At 39.7% G+C, this 20,211-nt stretch overlaps 1 protein-coding gene across 1 annotated transcript in view; it reads left to right on the top strand.

Moving 5' to 3' along the window:
* sec24a (SEC24 homolog A, COPII coat complex component) overlaps positions 1–19,660 on the top strand; it is a 45,199-nt gene extending 25,539 nt beyond the window's left edge. Inside the window, exons 15-21 of the mRNA XM_043703454.1 lie at positions 2,281–2,391; positions 3,229–3,413; positions 8,169–8,306; positions 8,399–8,503; positions 13,509–13,601; positions 14,226–14,329; positions 17,861–19,660. Of these exons, the coding sequence (XP_043559389.1) occupies positions 2,281–2,391; positions 3,229–3,413; positions 8,169–8,306; positions 8,399–8,503; positions 13,509–13,601; positions 14,226–14,329; positions 17,861–17,975 (851 nt within the window). The 3' untranslated portion in view covers positions 17,976–19,660. The remainder of the gene's footprint in view (positions 1–2,280; positions 2,392–3,228; positions 3,414–8,168; positions 8,307–8,398; positions 8,504–13,508; positions 13,602–14,225; positions 14,330–17,860) is intronic.
* The last annotated feature ends 551 nt before the right edge of the window (positions 19,661–20,211 follow it).

The raw sequence follows: 20,211 nt of genomic DNA on the forward strand, positions 1-20,211 counted from the left end.
GTTGAGGCCCTCCCTATGGGTACCGAACTTAACTATCAGCCTCTGCTCGGCCACTTTCCTCTGCTGCCTGTCCCGAAGTCCACCTTGGAGGATGGTCACCCGAAGGTCCAAGGCTGAATGTTCTGGACCACTGAAGTGTTCCCCAACTGGGAGGGAACCCGCACAGACTACTAAGACCCCTCGGAATCCTAGTAGCACGCAAACCCACCAACACGCTCAAACAAAAACTAACAAACTTAAAGACCCAGTACAACCCATGGACAAAACCAACGTCATCTACAAAATTCCATGCAAGGACTGCCACAAACACTACGTAGGACAAACAGGAAGAAAGTTAGCCACCAGGATACATGAACACCAGCTAGCCACAAAAAGACACGACCCTCTCTCCCTCGTAGCCCTACACACGGATGAAAAAAACCACCATTTTGACTGGGACAATACATCTATCCTGGGACAGGCTAAGCAAAGACATGCCAGAGAATTCCTAGAGGCCTGGCACTCCAACCACGACGCCATAAACAAACGCATAGATCTAGATGCCATCTATCAACCCCTCAGAAAACGAACAGCAAATGACATTACCACAAACCCCAGGTACCCCATCCAGGAGAAAGATATAAACAGAAAGCAGGAGACGACAGCTTTGCTTCACTTGGAGGTTGCCACTGATGATACCGAGCCAGGTAATGAAATGTCTGGATATCAAACCTATGGCTCAACGAGCAAACCTACACCCTAAACCTCAACCTGAGCTATAAACCTTCACAAACCCTGCAAACAAGGTCCACTTATCAGGCTCACCTGGCTCAGTGAGCCAAGGGAAAAAAGCAGCCTCATCAAGCATGTGGAACCTTTTGTGTCAACTGAAGAACATCCAAAATTACTAATGGATTGTATTTACAGAAAAGAATGAACTGTATACTGATGATGGTGACATAAACTGTTATGAAGCACTGAAGTCTGTCTTTGAATCAATATGTTGAATTGGAAAACCTCTTGAGGTCCACTGGTGGTGACTGGTGAGACACTGCATGCTCCCAGGAGTTAAGCCTGGGTTGCTGGTCAGAACACTTTATCCCTTTTCAACACCAAATGCACAGTATGTGATAATTCCATTAATCACAGCGAACAACAGCCTATCATAGAAGAACTGGATAAATGCCCTCTCTTTTAGTGGAAATTGTCCTCTACTAGATGAAGAGCAGCAAAGCCACTAAAGTCAATGGAACTCCACCTCACGCCTTGAAGCATAATAGTCCTACCCAGCACACAAATCTCTAAGTTTTTCTTAGCCTGCTCTGAACTATCTGGAGTGATTCCATCAGTGCTAACTCGATAGTATCCTCAAGTTATGTTTACAGAACTGTATTGTAAACATGAAGCCTTTGAAAACTGCCAGCATCACAAGCTTCACTTCCATTCTCATGCAAAGCCTACTGGGTTGTGCAGGTCATAAGGAGATTGCCTGTCCAAAGTCAATTTTGCAGAGAGTTAGCTATTGGTAAATGGAACGGAGGTGTCCTTTGCAAGTGCTTTCTAGCCTTTCTCTACCAAACACCACTAGAAAGCGCAGGTTGTGATCTAAACGTTGATTATGATGCTTGGAGATGCTACTTTTGGAATTTTGCAAACTTTCTTTTGAATGAGCTAAAAGTCAGCATGAAATGAGAAAGGAGGCAAGGATAGATCTAAGTGTCTCCAGCATTGACTGCACCTCCACATACACCTGCTGTGGGCAAATGTGCTAGCGATTGCAGGCCTAATTAACATTGGTGGACCTGCAGTTAATGAGTACAATCTTCCTATAATTGTCAGCAAGGAACAAATGTTGAGAGTGCACAACATATTCAAATCGTTAGTGTATAGAAGCTGTCCCAAAGAAATCCCCCTTGAAAAACTGCAGTTAAGATCAAAACACACACACTTTCTTTTCATCTGGTTTTCATTTCACTTTGTGTCTTCAATCCACTGTGTCTTCAATAATTCATATCTTTTAACTCTCTTAGGCTCCCTGGTGCTGCTTTGTTTGGACCTTGTAAGTTTTCTAAGTATTGTTTTAAAGTCTACTTTTAACATCTTAGACTCCACATTATTCTCAGTCAGGTTTCTTATCCGTACCTCTGTACCCTAGTCTCCACACTGCTATCAAATGGTCACTCATGTAGCAAATTGGGTGCAAGAGGAAGAGAGTGAAGTTTAATCACTTTTTGGTCTAATGTCCACAGCATGGAAGTAAATCAAATTTGTATTTAAAAATAAAACTCAACTGTTTTGCAGGTGAACGTCGTATTCGTGTTCATACCATGTGTCTACCTGTTGTGAACTCTTTGTCAGACATTTACGCAGGAGCTGATGTTCAGGCTGTAACATGCCTGCTGGCCAGCATGGGTATGTTTCAATTCTGACCAAACTTCTGCAAAATTTTATTTTTAATGTGCATGTAAATAAAGATGGTGTCAAATATTCTAATTTGGGTAAGTTGTAATAGTACTTTTTTACAGGATGTTAAAATTTTGGGAGTTAAGATTGAATAAATTTCCACATTTAATAGTATTCAAGTTTTTCAAATGTTACATTAGATTTTCAGTTCCATAGTTACACTGTACAGACTACCTACTTCCTTGACAAGTAACATCATAACGTTTAAGGCTAAGGGCCTAAAACTGGAAAATGGGACTAATGTAGATTTTATTTTTTGTAGCTTTGGTCCATTGAGTCTGGACTGCCAAAGAGCCTCTTCTGTACTAAATGATTCTAAGCATCATAGGTAGATTAGTGGCTTATTCTCGTATTTTTGAGAGTATGTGGATACTAGTGAGTCTGTGCATAGATAATACTGTGAATTATATTTTTTCCCATTCAAAAGGTAGTGCTTGCTTGTCTTATGAAATTAGTACAGTTTTTTTTCCCTCTAGCAGAAGTTGAACATCTTTTTCATGATCCTAATGTTAACACTGAGGTATTTTTGTAAACTTCATACTGCGACTGTTTGTTTTATATATTTGCTTAAGGAATAAATATACTAAAAGCAGAGCTTGTTGTCCAACACCACTATTTGTGTCTTTATGTGAAATTGTAGGGAGAGGTTTGTTGAATGTTTTTTTGAAATTGCATTTGCAGTTTACTGTTTGCGAACAAACTAGAATAGTGTTTCTACTGTTTGTGTAGGCTGATGAAAGATATCTGCTTTGACTCCAATACTGTCTTGCCTCCTCCTTCATTTAGCTGTGGATCGATCAATTTCATCAAGTTTGAGTGACGCAAGAGATGCTCTGGTTAATGCTGTGATTGATTCGCTTTCTACTTATCGTACTTCAGTTTTAAGCCAACAGCAGCAGCAACAGCCAGGTGTAATGACTCCCTCTTCATTGCGGTTGTTTCCCCTCTATGTGCTAGCCCTACTGAAACAGGTATGGAATACCTTGATTTCTTGCAATATTTTCTTTCCTGGAATAGCATGCCTAAATGTTTCTTTCAGCTCCTTGCAGTGTGTTTACTGTCATGGACTTCTGATTGGGCCAATAAAAGTGCTCCATCAATTTTGGGTAAAGCCTAGTCTTTTCCATGACGCTACTTTTTTCCCCTTTCACCCCAACATCTCCTCCCTATCAAGAAGACATACTGCCCCTACTGATTCAGATCTGATGGCTGTCTCAGTCATAACTACACTTGCATAACAAATTGAAAAGAATCCCATGACTCTTGAATGTGAGAAGAGATTAAACAATAAATAGTGAAGATGTATATTGCATTGGTGGCAGAAACATTATGGGAATTGATTGAAAACTTGATTGAATCAAGTAAATGGTTTTTCAGAAATCTTCTCAAAAATAGCTAGGCAGAAGAACAATTAGTTTTCTAGAGATAGTTGTCAGCTGTGCATTAGTTGAATGTTTAATTGTATGCACATGGCACAAGGATTTCATTTGTACTCCTGTACTAGGAATAGACAAACGGAGATGCTTAGGGTTCAGAGAAGCATTTTCATAGTATGTATCTCCATCATTAAAAGTGTAAAAATATGTATAAAGATGCTACTTCAATTCCTTAACTAATTCAGAGAATAAGCTGAGGGTTCTAAGTCTTGGATTTAAAACAAGAGATGGTGTGCAAATTCTAGACACTGAAGATAGAATGGATGAGAGTGATGTTAATCCGAGGTGAGGCTGTTGCCAGAAATGGGTTGCCTTAGGCTTTGAAAGAATTTGAAGGTGTGAATCAAGATTTACCATTCTGTGCATTGGGATCAATGCAGGTTGGTGAAGGTGGTGAGTAGCACTTGGCTGTTTAGGGCAACTTTATATATTTCTGCATGGAAGGTAGAGAGTGGGAGACTTCTAGAGAAATTGAAGCTTGAAACCAATCAAAGCTTTTAGGCAGTGCTTACGTGTTTGCTGTTTTTCAGTGGTTGTAAAGTGTGAAAGCAAATAATCTTAGTAGAGAATAGAATGCAAGTGTTAAAGCTCTGTCCTAGGTTGAATATTGCGAGATCCAGTATGGTCAGTGACAAAGGTTGGCACTCGAGACTTAATGGAAACAACTTGTCTTTAAAGAATGCTTTTTAAATATTTCTTTGTTCCCAAGTGCTTCATAATGTGTTACGTACAGTGCAAGTTAGAGAAAATGAAGACTGCGGGTGCTGGAGAGTCAGTCGAAAGATGTGCTGCAAAAAACACAGATCAGGCAGCAGCTGCGAAGCAGGAGAGTCAACATTTCAGGCATAAACCCTTCATCAGAAATGTGAAGGGGGCTGAGAGATAAATGGGAGCGGGGGGGGGGTTTTGGTGCTGGGGGGAAAGTAGGTGGGATGGCAATAGGTGGACGCAGGTAGGAAGTGATTGTGATTGGATGATGGGGAGGGTAGAGTGGATGGGGGAAAGAAATATGGACAGGTAGGTCAGGTCAAGAGGGCGGTGTCAAGTTAGAGGATTTAATCTGCGATGAGGTGAGTTGGGGAGATTTGAAAACTGGTGAAGTCAATGTTGATGCCATGTGGTTGTTGGGTCTCGAGGCAGAAAATGAGGTGTTCTCCCTCTAGATGGTGGATGGTTTTGATTTGGAGGTGGAGGTGGCCCAGGATTTGCATGTCCTTCGGGGAGTGTGAGGGGAGTTGAAGTGGTTGGCCATAGGGCGGTGGGGTTCGTTGATGTGTGTGTTCCCTGTACTGCACCGTGAGTTAACGCTCGGTCTACTCAATGTAGACGAGACAGTGTTGAGAACAACCAACATGGTAAATGAGGTGGGAGGATGTGCAGGAAAATCTCCTAGTTTTAAAAGGATCCTTTCAAAAGGGTTTAAAATTCAGAATGAAATAGCAGAAAATGTATCTTCACTGACTTCTATTGAACTCAAAATGCCCATTGTCTGCACTCTGACTTGCAAATCTACATTATAGCACTGTCTTTAACTTGCCATGACAATAGATAATTAATGTATAAATTGGGATTAAATAGAATTCTGCATGAGTTATGGAAGTGAACGTGGGTGCTGGCAGGTGGGACTAGATTGAGTTGGGGTATCTGGTCGACATGGATGGGTTGGACCAAAGGGTCTGTTTCTATGCTGTACATCTCTATGACCCTACGACTCTATGGCCTTGGGTGGAGGTGTGGGCACAGGGCAAGTTGCCAGGTGTTGGTCGTGGGTTGGTGGGGAGTGTGGACCTAATGAGGGAGTCTCAGAGGGAATGGTCTTTGTGGAATGCAGGTAGGGGTGGGGCAGGAAATATATTTTTGGTGGTGGGTCTAACTGTAGGTGGCAAAAACAGCAGAGAATAAAGCGCTGTACCTGGAGATTCACTGGGTGGGACGTGAGCACGAAGAGGGTTCTATCCTTTTTGCAGTTGGGGGGTGGGGTCCAAGGGCAGAGGTGCGGGAGGTAGAGATGATGTGCTGGAGGGCAATGATGATCCCCTGAGGGGGGAAATTGCAGTTCTTGAAATAGGAGGCCATCTGGGATGTCTTGAAGTGGAATTCCTCCTCCTGGGAGCAGATATGGCCGAGGAGTTGGGGGAAAAAGGGATCACCTTTTTACAGGAAGTGGGGTTGGAGGAGGTGTCAGTGTTGAGTTGGTCACCAGAGACAGTGTTCCAGGAAAGGGAGGGAGGTTTCTGAGATGGTCCATGTGAACTTGAGATTAGGGTGGAAAGTGTTGAAGTTGGTGAACTGTTCAACCTCTTCATGGGAGCATGAACTGAAGCCAATATAATCATCAAAGTAGCCGATGAAAAGGTTTGGAATGGTGCTGGTGTAACCAAGTAGACTGCTCCACATAGCTTACGTAGAGGCAGGCATAGCTGGGGCCTATGCGGGTGCCCATTGCTGCTCCTCTTGTCTGTAGTAAGTGGGACGACTCGAAGTAGTTGTTGTTCAGGGTGACACCGGTTCCGCCAATCGAATCTGTCAGTGGAAGGGGCCTGTCTGGGTCGGTGGGAGAGGGCTTGTACGCCTTCGTCATGGGGGATGGAGATATATAAGGACTGGATGTCTGTGGTGAAGATGAGGTGTTGGGGGCTGGAGAATGAAAAGTCATGGAGGAGGTAGAGGGTCTGGTTGGTGTCCCAGATGTATGTGGGGAGATCATGGATCAAGGGGAACAAGACAAAGTTGAGACATGAGATGAGTTTGGTGGGGCAGGAGCAGGTGGAGACAGTCAACCAGGGCAGTCAAGTTTATGGATTTTGAGTAAGAGGTAAAACCAGGCAGTGTGGGGTTGGGGAACTGAGGCTGCAGCCTGTGAATGGGAGATCTCCTGAAGTGATGAGGTAGTGGGTGGTCTGGGAGGTGATGGCTTGATGAGAGATGGGGTCGAGGGGATGGTAGTAGGAAGAGATGTCAGCGAGTTGGCAACTGGCTTCGACCAATTCAGCACAAATCAATATATTGTGATTCACTTCATAGTATGGGGATTTCATGGCTCACCTCTGCTGTGTGGAGCATGTATCCACTCTTTTTTTTATAATGTCCTCTCAATTGTTGGCCATGGTGGCATGTTACAATAGACTTTCATTTTACTGATGAAATGTAGGCAATTTATTTGTGTAAAGCAAGTTCCCATTAAAAAGTAATGCAATAAAGATCAGATGCTGTGCTTCCTAATGGAGTCATTAGATTAGGAAACAGGATCTCACTCATTTGGGATTTGGAGGAAGCCTTTTGCTATCATGTCGCATCAAGAAGCGATCATCTGCATTTGATTGGGAAGGAGCTCTTTGCAAGCTTTAGTAGTCTCAACACAGCAGTCCCCAACGTGAGGCATGTCTATAGTTGTGGACATTCTCCACTTTGTTGCAGTGCTAAAGAGAGCTCGTAGTAAACTGATGCTGATAATCAGTAGACCCATACCTGTCAAATATTTAGGAGCTCAATCGGCTCTTTTTAAATTGAGATATCTAAACATTTACAGTTTTGGGAAATCTATTTGCTGACTGTCAGATGTTGGAAAAGGAAATGGAGGAGATTATTTTTTTTCTTCTCCAGGATATGAACAAACCTTTTTAAAATATTCTGGCAGTACACGAGGATGTTAATTTCAGAATAAAGACCTTTCTCCTTTTTTGGTCTTTTATGCATTCATCTTGCAGCTGTATCTTCAAGGTTGAATATATATTTGTGTTGGAAGTAGTACACCTGCGTATAAAGTTAGCCCCTTTAAACTACTGCAAGACTTGTCCGCTGAAATGGAATACAGTGATTAGATTGAATTCATGCAATAATGAATGTTAGTGTGCATTACTGAAGATGATAGAATTGATTTTCCTCTTAAGAAAACTTTGCAAAAATGCAAACGTGTAGGACATGGTAAAGAATGAATTTTCAAAGCTGAACATGCAAATATATTTGAGAAAATGCTAAATTACAGTCAACTTGGAGCATTGCTGTAACCAATTCTGTTAACTGAGGTGTCAAAAATTAATGATGCAACTGTTCTTCCTGCTTGTGTTTCAAATCACTTTGCATCAGGGTGCCAACTTTGACCAAATTTACAGCATGACTGCCTGAGTTTCATTTTTTTTGTAGTGATTAGAGCATGACTTTCCATGATATTAAGTTATAATTTTACGCAATGGGAAGTTGAAATGTTGCTTATCAAGATATTTCCTTTTCTAAAATTTTTATTTACCATCCGTGCCTAAAATAGTTAACAACTATCTGTCTTTGTTACAGAAAGCTTTCAGAACTGGAACTAGTACAAGACTAGATGACCGAGTGTTTTCCATGTGTGAAGTTAAATACCAGCCTGTGTCTTACCTCATGCTTATGATTCATCCAAATCTGTATAGGATCGACAATCTGTCAGATGAGGTAGTGCCTTTGTACAGAACCATTTGTTAAACTCTTAAAATATTGAGCAACTTTGTACTGCATTTTAATGTATTGTTTTTTTTTTATTGCAGGGATCCATTAACATTAATGATAAAACCATACCTCAGCCACCAATTCTCCAGCTGTCAGTAGAGAAACTAAGCAGGGATGGTGCCTTCTTAATGGATGCTGGCACTGTAAGTGATATTGTTATATTCTTTTTCTCCAATTTCATTTGTGTTCTATTCAACAAACATGATTGGTTTTAGGAATTTGCTGTTACTTATGATTTTCCAAAGGTAATGCAGCACTTGAAGTATTTTCTTATTGAGGCCAGGCACTAAAAGTCACAGATTTTAAGGTATCTTGATTATTACTTTCTTCCAGGCTTCCTGGGTATAGCTGACACAGTGTATGGTTTCAATAATGATGTGTTAAGTCAACCACTGATGATTGTTATAATCATAGTGTTTGGCATAGAAACTGATTTGGGTCCGAGAGTGTTGTGGGTGGTAATGGCAATAACTAATTTTTACTGGCATGCTGGACAATTTGCATAAGTCTGCTTGTGCTGCTGAGCGGTTTCTTTGATTTGTGCCATCAGCTAAACACGAGTGTTAATGGAAGATTAACCAAATACTATTGCTTAGAAGTATTGAAGGAATCAAAAGTTTTCACTTTTTTTTTTATTCTGTTGAATAAATATGGCCTGAGCATTTACAGGATCCAAGTGACTTGGCTTGTTTGAAAGAATTATAAGCCAATTAGCCCCCCCAAACTTGTTTAGCTATTCAAGTAAATCTGTACCCAAATTCCATTCAGTCTTACTAAGCAAAATTCAATTGACTAAAGTATTGACATCAATTAGACCACCATTCAAGTCAGATGTATGAAAATATGCTGCTTGAATTCACTCCTCAATATCCTAATAGTAACCACAAGTTAAGCCCTCTTGTTTTGGCTTATCCCAACAGATAAAATTGTTTGACTGTATCTATAGTACTAAAGACTTTGGCATGATCCAATTGCAGAATTTATGATCATCATTCTAGGGCATACCAACCAATTTTGTGCAACCTGATCTAATATTTTAAGCCTTTAAAATCCTGAAAATTTGAGTGAATTTGTACTCTGCTAATACTTCCTGAGATTCTGTGCTCAAATTGGATAGTATCTAGATAGTACCTCTCAGCACTTGATAAGGTGTGACTACGATTTATCGTAGAAGCATCACTTCCTTTTTTTGTACTCCAGTACTCTTGAGATAATCAACATGACAGTACTGGACCTTTTTGTTTACTCTGTAATTCTGCACACATTTTTAATTATATGGGTGCCTACAAAATACTTTTGCACCCCCACACCTCCAAGTAAATTGTCACATTTGGCTCAAATCAAAAGTGGAAAATCTTTCAGTTTCCAACATTGAAATCTTCTAACTTTTTTCCCCACTCATTTGGGTTCCTTTGCAATTTCCTGATCCTTTCAACATAATTTGGTTACTTATTGTAGTATCATTACATTTGCAAATGGATCTCTGTCCATTCAAGTCACTGAAGTACGTGGTGAAAAGCTGGACTTAGGTTTGAATCCCACTATGAATGCTATGAAGAAAAGGAAACTTGGTCTAACTCCCATTAACTTCGGCACCAGATAGATCAATGGCAAACTTGAGTAAACCTTTCACCCATGCCAAAATTAGATAGTTGTCTTTTAGATTACAACTTCACCTTAATTATGCTCAGAAATCATTTCCCAGACAACAACATCACTGTCCCTATCCCAGCATAGATGGCAGCATAGTTTGACAAGCCTGGTGGGAGTTGCCCTGGGAGTTCTCAGCATTGATTCTGGGTCCCTGATGATGTATTGGGCCATCAGGTCAAACGTGTGCAAGGAAACCTGCTAATGATTATATACTGCAGCCCCTCATCTGATGAATCAGTACTCCTCCTTGTTCAACATCACTTAGAGGAAGCATTGAGGGTGACAAGGATACAAAATATACTCTGGGTAACAATGTTCCAGTGTCCATCATAGAGTAGCTTGTTGGCACCAACTGACTGACTTTTTCCGAATCCTAAAGGACCTTGCTAGACTGGATCTGCACCAGGTGGTGAAGGAACAGACAAGAGAAAAAGTAATCTGGTCTCACACTTGTCAATCAGCCTGCAGTAGAGTCTCCTTGTGGAGTTGAAATCCCGACTTCTGATTTAAGTATATCTTTCCATTGTGTTGTGGCATTATTACCTGACAAATTTGTAGACTTCTAATAGATTTAGCAACTCAACTGGGCATCCATGAGATACTGTTTGCCATCAGCACAATTGTGCAGACTGTTTACAATGTCATAGCGTGGCGAGTCCCACTCTGCCAAATAAGGGATCAACTCTAGTTCAGTGAAAAGTGCAGGAAGGTACATCAGCGGCGCCAGACAAAACTAAAAATGAATTGTTGTCATTTTGAAGCTACAGATGCGGCTAAGGGATTCCACAACCAACTGATCAGATCTAAGCTCTGCAATCTTGGCACATCCTATCATGAAGAGTGGTGGACAATTAAATATCCACATTCTTAAAGTTGGAGATGCCCAGCACAACCTCACCATAATTATGCTCAAAATTTTGCCTTGCGACCAATTTTCCAGGTGACAACAACACTGCCATCCCTGTCCCAGCATAGATGGCGACACTGTTACACATCTGGCAGTTGCCCTGGGAGTTCTCAACATTGATTCTGGATCTTCACAATGTCTCAGGCCTACTGAGTTGGATGTTCCACCTCTGCTTTCTCTGGAGATCCTCCGCTTTGCAGATGCCAGTCTTCAGCCAATTCACTCCATGCATTAGTAGAAACAACTAAAAGCATTAAATACTGGCAATAGTACTGAAGACTTGTGCCTGAGGACTTGTCATGCCCCTATCCAAGTTGTTTCAGTTTAGCTACGCATTGATATCTACCTGACAGTATGAAAAGTCATGCAGTTATGCCTTGTAAACATACAGCAGGAAAAATCCAACCTGGCCAATTACTGTCCCATCAGTGTGTTTTCAATTATCAGTCAGGACAGGGAAGAGGTTATCGATAGTGCTGTCAAGCAGTAGCTGCTTAGCAGTAACCTGCTTACAGATACTCTGTTTGGGTTCCGCCAGGGCCACTACAGCCTTGGTTCAAACATGGGCAAAAGAGCTGAATTCCCAGCGGTGAGGTGCGTGTGATTGCCTGAGTGTGTTATCATGGATCACTAGCAAAATTGGAGTCCATGGGAATTCAGGTGGGTAAAGGAGTCTCATCTGGTTAGAATCCTATCCAGCACAAAGAAAGATGATTGTCATCATTGGTAATCTGTCATCTCAGCTCCAGGATACTTCTGCAGGAGTTCCTTCTGGTAGTGTCGTAAGCCCAACCATCTTCAGGTGCTTCAGCAATAATCTTCCCATGGTCATAGTGTCAGAAGTTGTAATGTTGGTGATTGCACAGTATTCAGCACATTTGTGACCCATCAGCTGTCCATCTTCAAATGGTGCAAAAACCTGGACAATATCGAGGTTCAGGCCGACAAGTAACAAACCACATTTGTGCCATATAAGAGCCAGGCAATGACCATCTCCTCCAACAAGAGCGAATCTAGCTATCAACATTGACGTTGGATGGCAATGCACTTATTGAATGTCCACTATCAACATCCTGGGAGTTACTATTGACCAAAAACTGAACTGCATTAGCTATGTAAATACTGTGGCTACAAGAACAGGTCAGAAGCTGAAATGCTTCCAGACAGTAACTCACTAGCTGGCCCCCCAAAGCCTCTCCACTGTCTCCAATGCACAAGTCTGGAATATGACTGAATTCTCCCCGCTTATCTAGATGGATGCAACTGCACTGAAGTAGTTTGACGCCATAAGGAAGCAGCCCACTTGGCACCATGTTCACAAAAATTCACTCCCTCCTCCACTACTACTCAGTAGCAGTAGTGTGTATCATATCCAAAATGCACTACAATAATTCACCAGAGCTCCTTAGACAGCACTTTTCAAACTCATGATCTCCACCATCCAAACAGACTACACATCTGTGGAGACATCACCTATAAGTTCCCCTCAAAGCCATTTACCATCCTGGCTTGGAAATATATTCCTTTTTCATCAACTCCATCCCCGGCAGCCTGGGGGGTGTACCAATACAAAATGGACTCATTCCACTGATTCAAAAAGATAGCTGAAGATAGAAGACCAATGCCACTCTATCAAGAAGATAGCTGAACACCACCTGCCGGGTAATCTGGGATGGACAATAAACACTGAACCGGCAAGTGATGCCCACAATTTGCGACTGCATTTTATTGAAAACGTCGCAACTTTATTAAATACCTTTTATATACCACAACCCTACGTCCCTCCAATCCACTTTGAAGTGATCTCAAAAGCAAAACTCATGCAGATTTTGCATATGTGACCCTTCATAAAGCAACAATTATCTGATATTTGTTTGCGTTACTATTTAGTGTCTTTCATTTTGGAAATGCTTTACATTTATAGTTGCGCTGTAAAGAATTACAGGCTTTAGGTTCCATATTGAGAGTTTAGGCCAGAATTATATTGAAATCCGTACTTTTCACCAAATTGCAAATTTGTTTTGAATAATTATGCTCGGGAAAGTTGTTATATTTGGATAGTAGTAAATATGCTGTCAATGAAAATGTACTAGTAGTAAAACTGATTTTAAGCATTTTGTGTTTCAGCTTGCACAGTTTTACAGTACAAGGCATCGTAGAAGGATCAGTAGGCTTTTTTTAGAAAGCATTTTTGTGCTAGTTAAGGTGGAGAAAGCACTAATTGAACAGATTTCACCTGGTCAGTTGAGTTTTGTCCTGTGGAAAATTGGACTTTTTATCAAGTAACGTGTCTCTAACGAAATCTCATGCACTCTGTTGCTTAGGTGGGAGTATTTCCATTTTTTTGTTTGTGCATCTGAGCAAGCTGTGTTTATTAAGATTCATGTCACTTGAAAGTCTTCATCTAAAATTGGTCCAGACAAACTTCTTCAAGAACTCTTTATCTGATATTAGTTTTATCAGCCTGTGTTAGGCGCTCTCGAGTTTAGGTCAAGAATGATGAGATCGCTCACACTGCTGCATTTATAGCTTGAAGTTAATTTTCAATCGGTATCTTTTTCTTTTTTTAAAAAAAACTTCTCTTTCAGGCTTTCTATCTTTGGCTTGGAAAGAAATGTTGTCCAAACTTTGTGAGCAAAGTTCTTGGTGCTTCCAGTTACCCTTCCATACCACAAAACATGGTAGGTGTAGTACATAATAAACTTTACAAATAAAATGTCTTCCTTGTGTGTCTGTGGTGCTTAATTATTTGTTTCTAAGTTGAAGATGTGGTATAATTGCAAGTATCTTAAATCGATAGTACCTCTTTCATAATGTGTAACTCTTGATTGCCTAGGTTTGAACTGTTGTCAGAATGTCAATGTATCTTTCCAAATTTTAAGTTTTGTGGGATTTAGTAGCACTGGCTATGTCAGCATTTCTTGCCTATCCAATGTTCAGTGGTCCTCTTGAACTGTGGTAACTTTACCTTTAGCAACCTGTAATTGCCCTTGAGCTGATTGGCTTGCTGTAAGCTATTTCAGAGGATCATTTGAGTGAACTGCATTTTTAGTGCGTCTGGGGTTCCATGTTTGCCAGTTTTCCTTCCCTAATATACAGTAGTGAACCAGATAGTTATGAGAGTCAGCAATGGTCCCATGGTCTCCATTAGGCTAGCTTTTAATTCCAGATTTTTACTGAATTCCTATTTCACTATCTGCCGCAATGGGTTTCATTTTCATTAATTCTTTCATGTTTTAATATGTCATTAGTGTTATTTTTGATATGTTTTTTTAATTATCTCTGTGTTTATCTCGACTGAACAGATACAGCTTCCAGAGCTGGACACTGCTGAATCTGAGCGAACTAGAGCTTTCATCTCCTGGTTGCGAGAGCAAAGACCATTTTTTCCTATACTCCATGTAATTAAGTAAGTTATGTATTTTATTACAAGTTGACAAGTGCTTACAGACCAAACATATTTAGTGAACATGTTAATGTTGGTCCACATGAGATTGTTGCAATCCTTCTCCTAAATGGATCAATATTTTTCTTTATCTCTCTTGTACTTAACTACCTTCCCTTTACGTACATCTTTGCTAATAATCAATGGCTCAATTGTGAATTTCACATGCTAACCACAATTCAAATCTTGAAGTTTCTGCTGACTTCTCATTGTGTTTATTAATTGTTCGTAAACCTATGGCCTCTCAGTACTATTCTCCTGCAGTGGAAATGCATTCCATGTAGCTACCTTACCAAACTCTTTCATGTTCTAAAAGATTGCTGTCAGGTTACACCGTCATCTTTTTGGAACAAAATCTGTTCAGTTTATTTTCTGATTTTGATCTATCTTCTCAAGTATAACCTCCCAATTCTGATATGTTCCTAGCTTTTTGTTGATCAGCTTTTTGTTGATCAGTTTTTTTATGGCACCTCATTAGTTTTAAAGAAAAAAACTTGCTTCAAATGTGCAATACTCAAATTGGCCATCACCCACGTTAAGTATCTGACTTGATTAGCATCTGTAACTCGTCTATCGCTGGCACTCTGACTGCAGTGTGTGCGACCTGTTGCAGCAGTTCACCCATGCTTTGATAGCACCTGCCAAACTGATTGCATCCTAATGCATTGAATAACAAAGGCAACAGATGTGTAAGTATGTGGGCAGGTTTCCCTCCAAATTAAACACCATTTTTAGACTGTGAACTCGAGTGTGAACCAGATGATAAAATGAATTTCAGTTGCCTTTATTCAGAGAACTTGCTGTTAGAGGTTTCTGAGCTATAAGCTACAGCATTGATGGAAGGGGCTTTCTTAGACCATATCTTAACATGATGTGGAGGTGCTAGCTTTGGACTGGGATGGACAAAGTTAAAAATCACATGACGTCACCTTATAGTCCAACAGGTTTACTTGGAAGCACTGACTTTCAGAGCACTGCTCCTTTGTCAGGTTGCTAGCTTGTATTTCCAATAAACCTGTTGGACTATAGCCTAATGTGTGATTTTTAACCATATCTTAACAGACAACTCATTAATATGATGAACATTTTCAGGATGCAATTATCAATACATTAAAAGGTTTAACATTTGCAGTTATCAGTTCATTGAAATGCCTAGAATTTATAGGGTGCGGTAATCAATTCATTGCAAAGTATTTGAAACTAACTGATTCAGATAAGTACTTGAGAATTGTCTGTTCAGTTAAATGGTTTAGTCCCACTGTGAACACTCTGGTTACCTCGTGCTGTATGCTCAAAGGCTTTTACTATGGTAAACGGTCACACCTACCTGCTCTCTTTTAGTTCCCTTTTATCACAGTAGTTGCCACTGGAAACTTTGATTCTGATCTAATGAAATTTCCCTGATTTCAATTACTGTTCTCCCCCTCCCCCCACGCCAATTTCAGGCTTTGAAATCACTGTGCTTCAATCATTGAGTCTGTAATGGGGAAGTCTTCCCCATAACAGTGCTGAGGAGGTAGCTGTGTCACAGCCTGCAGTAGTTAAGTTAGTAACTTAGCTCTACCCTCTCAAGGGCAATTCAGGATGAGAGATAAAGTGCTGGACTTATCAGCAACATTTTTAAAAAATATATAAAGGATAGGTTTATTTGGGATAATTGACTTAGCAAAGTTGCTTGTATGTTTATACTCCAAAGTATGTGACTTTCCTCTAGCCTCTCTGTGCCCTCCAGACTGGTGCTGCAAATAATGCTTGGCAGTGTTGAGATCTTGGCACAGAACAGATCGTAGTTTGCATATGGCAAATGCCACTGAGGAACAGGAGAAAGCTAAGAGTAGAACTTAAATTATTCTTGGTAATCCTAGCTGCAGGAAAGTAAACTATTGCAGCCTGTGCTGTGGTTATGTTCAAATTGGTGCACGTAAAATCGATGCAATGGAAGATGTTGAAAATTGGTTGTGTTGAAAACCACAAAGATGAAGGGAATTTAAGGAGAGTAGTAACTACTATCACAAACCTTCATGGTAAGTTTTACCAGGCAGCCTTTGTGCAATGAGTAGGATAGGGTTGGTGAAGTGTTGACAATATTTTCAGAAAGGGATATTCACAGGACTGGGTATTCGACTCACTAATCATCCTCAGTGTGTCACCATTCTATAAGGCATAAGTGAAAAGAGTGAGGAATTACTCTGATTGAAAACCGTTGTCTCCAGCAGTAGCTACACAGAACTGGGTGCCATTCAAGACTAAGCAGTTTGCTTAATTGGCACCAGCCAAGTCTAAACATCTCCCTTTGTCCATCAGCAGTGGCTACATTGTATACCGTTGCAGAATCTGTTGCTTCAGCCCGCTACCCTCCCCTACCTATGACCTCTATTATATTAAAAAGCAATGGCAATGAGTGCATGGGAGCCTCCAAAGTTGCATGCACCCTTACCTGATTTTTCATTCTTCCCATTATCATCATCCTGCCTTCCTAACAGGATTATGGGATTCCTCAACACACGAACTGCAGCAATTTAAGGTGAGACCACCGTGGTCTCATCAAGAGCAACTAGGAATGGGCAATTATTTAAATGTCTTTTCCAGGAGGGGAAAAGAACAGAATTCCTATTAAAATTGTCAGTGAAAGTCAAATGTATGTAAAATCTATGTATTCAATCATTTGTGTTAAATACAGACGGTTCCTCCAAGCTGCAAAAGAAATTGACACCTGGTACATTAAAGAACTTTTCAGGAATACAAAAATTTAAACCTTGGTGTGTTCTCTTGAGACTAAAATGCTTTCTACATTTTGTGTGTTTATAACAACAACTCTAAAGTGAGTAATTGATAATGTTTTGAACAACATTCCCACTTCTGTTTTAGCATATCTTGCACTAAACTTGAATATAAAAAAGGTGATATTTTATATGCCATTTACAGCTTTGTTTCAAAGAAAGTGGCAGCTAGATAAAGCTTTTGAAGAGTTTTGAGTAGAGCCAAGAGGTGTCATATCTTGAGATTTACGAGGTTTGAATTTCGAAAAGAAGCAATGTTGTGTGCTCTGAATACATCTTTGAAGCATACAGTACAAACACTGTTGAATTCAGATACTTAAGGATACTTGCAATTCTTTTATTACAGCAGAAAATTTCTGAAACTACAAAATGTCACCAATTTGCATCTTATGCCAATTTAGAGTTCAAATTTTAATTTATTTTATCCTCCTGAAATGCAACAGCTCATTTTGATTTTGCCAATGGCTTACAGCACAGAATAAGAAACAATACGTGTTTCGTAGCTACTCAAATGGTAGAAGGTGAACGGAGACTTTTTTCATTTTTTTTTTGTTCCAATCTAACTATTAAGATGCCTATACTTTTTAAGCTGATGTTTGAAACGTTATTTGCTTACGTCTTAACACTTCCCTAAATTCTATTTAAGTGTTAACATGTATAAAAAGTTCAAAATACCATTAGTAATGGAGATGTTGCACTTGTTTCCTTGGCACAGGGATGAAAGTCCTCTTAAAGCCAGCTTCCTACAGAACATGGTTGAAGATCGGACAGAGTCAGCATTGTCTTATTATGAGTTCCTACTTCATGTACAACAGCAAGTGAACAAATGATCCACAAAAGAAATGCAAGCTTCTGCTGGGTGGAGACAGCTCATGTTGGTACAAGGGTACCAGTATTTATAAATGCTTAATAAAATAATTAAATATTGGTATCCTTGTAAATCAAGCATATTCTAGCTTTCATTGAGCCAATCTCAATTTCCACACAGTATGGAAACTTTTAATAGGTTGGATGAGAAAAGCATTATAAATAGAATGAAGCCATTTTATGTTAAATCTAGCTGCGTACAGTTGTGAAAACCTAGGTGTACCAGTTCTGTTCATGAGATTTTTGGGTTTCTACTTTTGGGAGTGTGGGCTTTTTTAAATGTCACACACGGATGTAAGCATGGTTCAAATATTCTGTAGTAAAAGCTGTGGAAACTAGAGGAAATCATTACTGTCTAATTTGGTGTAAACTTTTGATTTCAAATCGAGCAATGGTTCAATGTCTGCTCCTCTTCCCCGCCCTCCAAAGAACAGACAGTACTACAAGAAATGCTTGTGAAGGACACACCATGTAACAGTGACATTTTATCACTATTTCTGTACATGTGGTCTTTACACCTGGCAATTTAGGATGACAGGGCAGACTTGAAGTCATTGTTTGTAATATTATATGCTGATGGAGCTGTTTATAGATTCTGGTCTTGTCATCTGTAATTGCTTCTCCTGTATCATTGTGCCTGGTCTTGAATCAGCTAAATATGACCATGTTCAATGTAACATTATCATAAATTTGCTATATTTTTCTAGTTTCTCCTTTTTTTACTAGGAAAATACAGATTTATGCAAAAGTGACTTATTTATGTAATTCACAACATATGGTAAAGTGTGATTTATATTGTTGTTGCTGTATTGCTAATATTACCACATCTTTGTGCTTGGAGTATCATGTGCATCACCTTTTTAAATTTGTCTTGATATTTAAGTTTGAATGATTCTAATATGCTAATAGGCAAAGTCTGTAACATTGCCTGCCATGTCTGGTATTTCTACTTGAAGAGACAAAAACTTTTGAAATCATTGGGACATATGTATTTTACAGACATGCTTTTTAATACAAAATTGTTTAAATTAGTGAACAAGTTGATGCTGCAAAACCTGCTGTAACAGTATCTGGGACCACAAATATTCATTTGAAAGTCCATACACTATGAAATGTAATCTGTAAATAGTAAATTGCATTTTGTAAAGTAGTGTATAAAATTGTAACAAATTAAATCCTAATTCTCTTAAAAGTTTCTAATACTGAGGCCTTGAATATTGATGTGCTGTGCAATTCCTTAGCTTTTTTGGGGGTGTGCGAATGGGGCTATATTTCTAGCATGTGATTATAAAATAACATTGCACTCAGCAGTATTGTAGCTACTGTGTTGAAATGAATGAAAAGAAGACTGTTTGTGATGGTCACTGTACCTCAATTTGTTTTTCTTTGTGGGAATAATTTGCAATTGGAAACCATCTATAAACTAAATGTCTTAATGTATGGCTGAATTTGGCAGTACAGAAAATGACTGTTTGAATGACAAATTGAATAAGAAAACACTGTTTGGAGTGTAGCTGTTTCTGTATTTGAAATGGCTCAAAACAAAAGGTTCAATTGCATTTCTCATTTGCCTATTTAATACTGTTTTCTGACTCTGTTTTCCAAATAAATACTTATTCAGATTGGAGTTAAATATCCCAGCTGATGGACCTTTGTCTTAGTGAGCACATTGGTATTTTGAGCTAGTTTTAATGGAATGTTGTTGGCAACTGTTTTATCGAGGTCAGACATTTCATAACATTAACCAGTTATTGACAGTAAATACAGTATTGAAAAAATTATACTGAACTAATAATCTCAAAGTTAGATTTGAGAGGGTGCAGAATGTTCTCAAGGGGGAGAGGGGCCAGCAGGAGGTCATTGTGCACATTGGAACCAACAACATAGGAAGGGAAAAGGTTGAGATTCTGAAGGGAGATTAGAGTTAGACAGGAATTTAAAAAGGAGGTCCTCGCGAGTAGTAATATCTAGATTTCACCCGATGCTACAAGCTAGTGAGGGCAGGAATAGGAGGTTAGAGCAGATGAATGCATGGCCTGAGGAGCCATGGGAGAAGGATTCACATTTTTTGGATCATTGGAATCTCTTTTTGGGGTAGAAGTGACCTGTACAAAAAGGATGGATTGCACCTAAATTGGAAGGGGACTAATATACTGGCAGGGAGATTTGCTAGAGCTGCTCAGGAGGATTTAAACTTGT

The sequence above is a fragment of the Chiloscyllium plagiosum genome, chromosome 14 (assembly GCF_004010195.1).
Source record: "Chiloscyllium plagiosum isolate BGI_BamShark_2017 chromosome 14, ASM401019v2, whole genome shotgun sequence".
NCBI lineage: Eukaryota > Metazoa > Chordata > Chondrichthyes > Orectolobiformes > Hemiscylliidae > Chiloscyllium > Chiloscyllium plagiosum.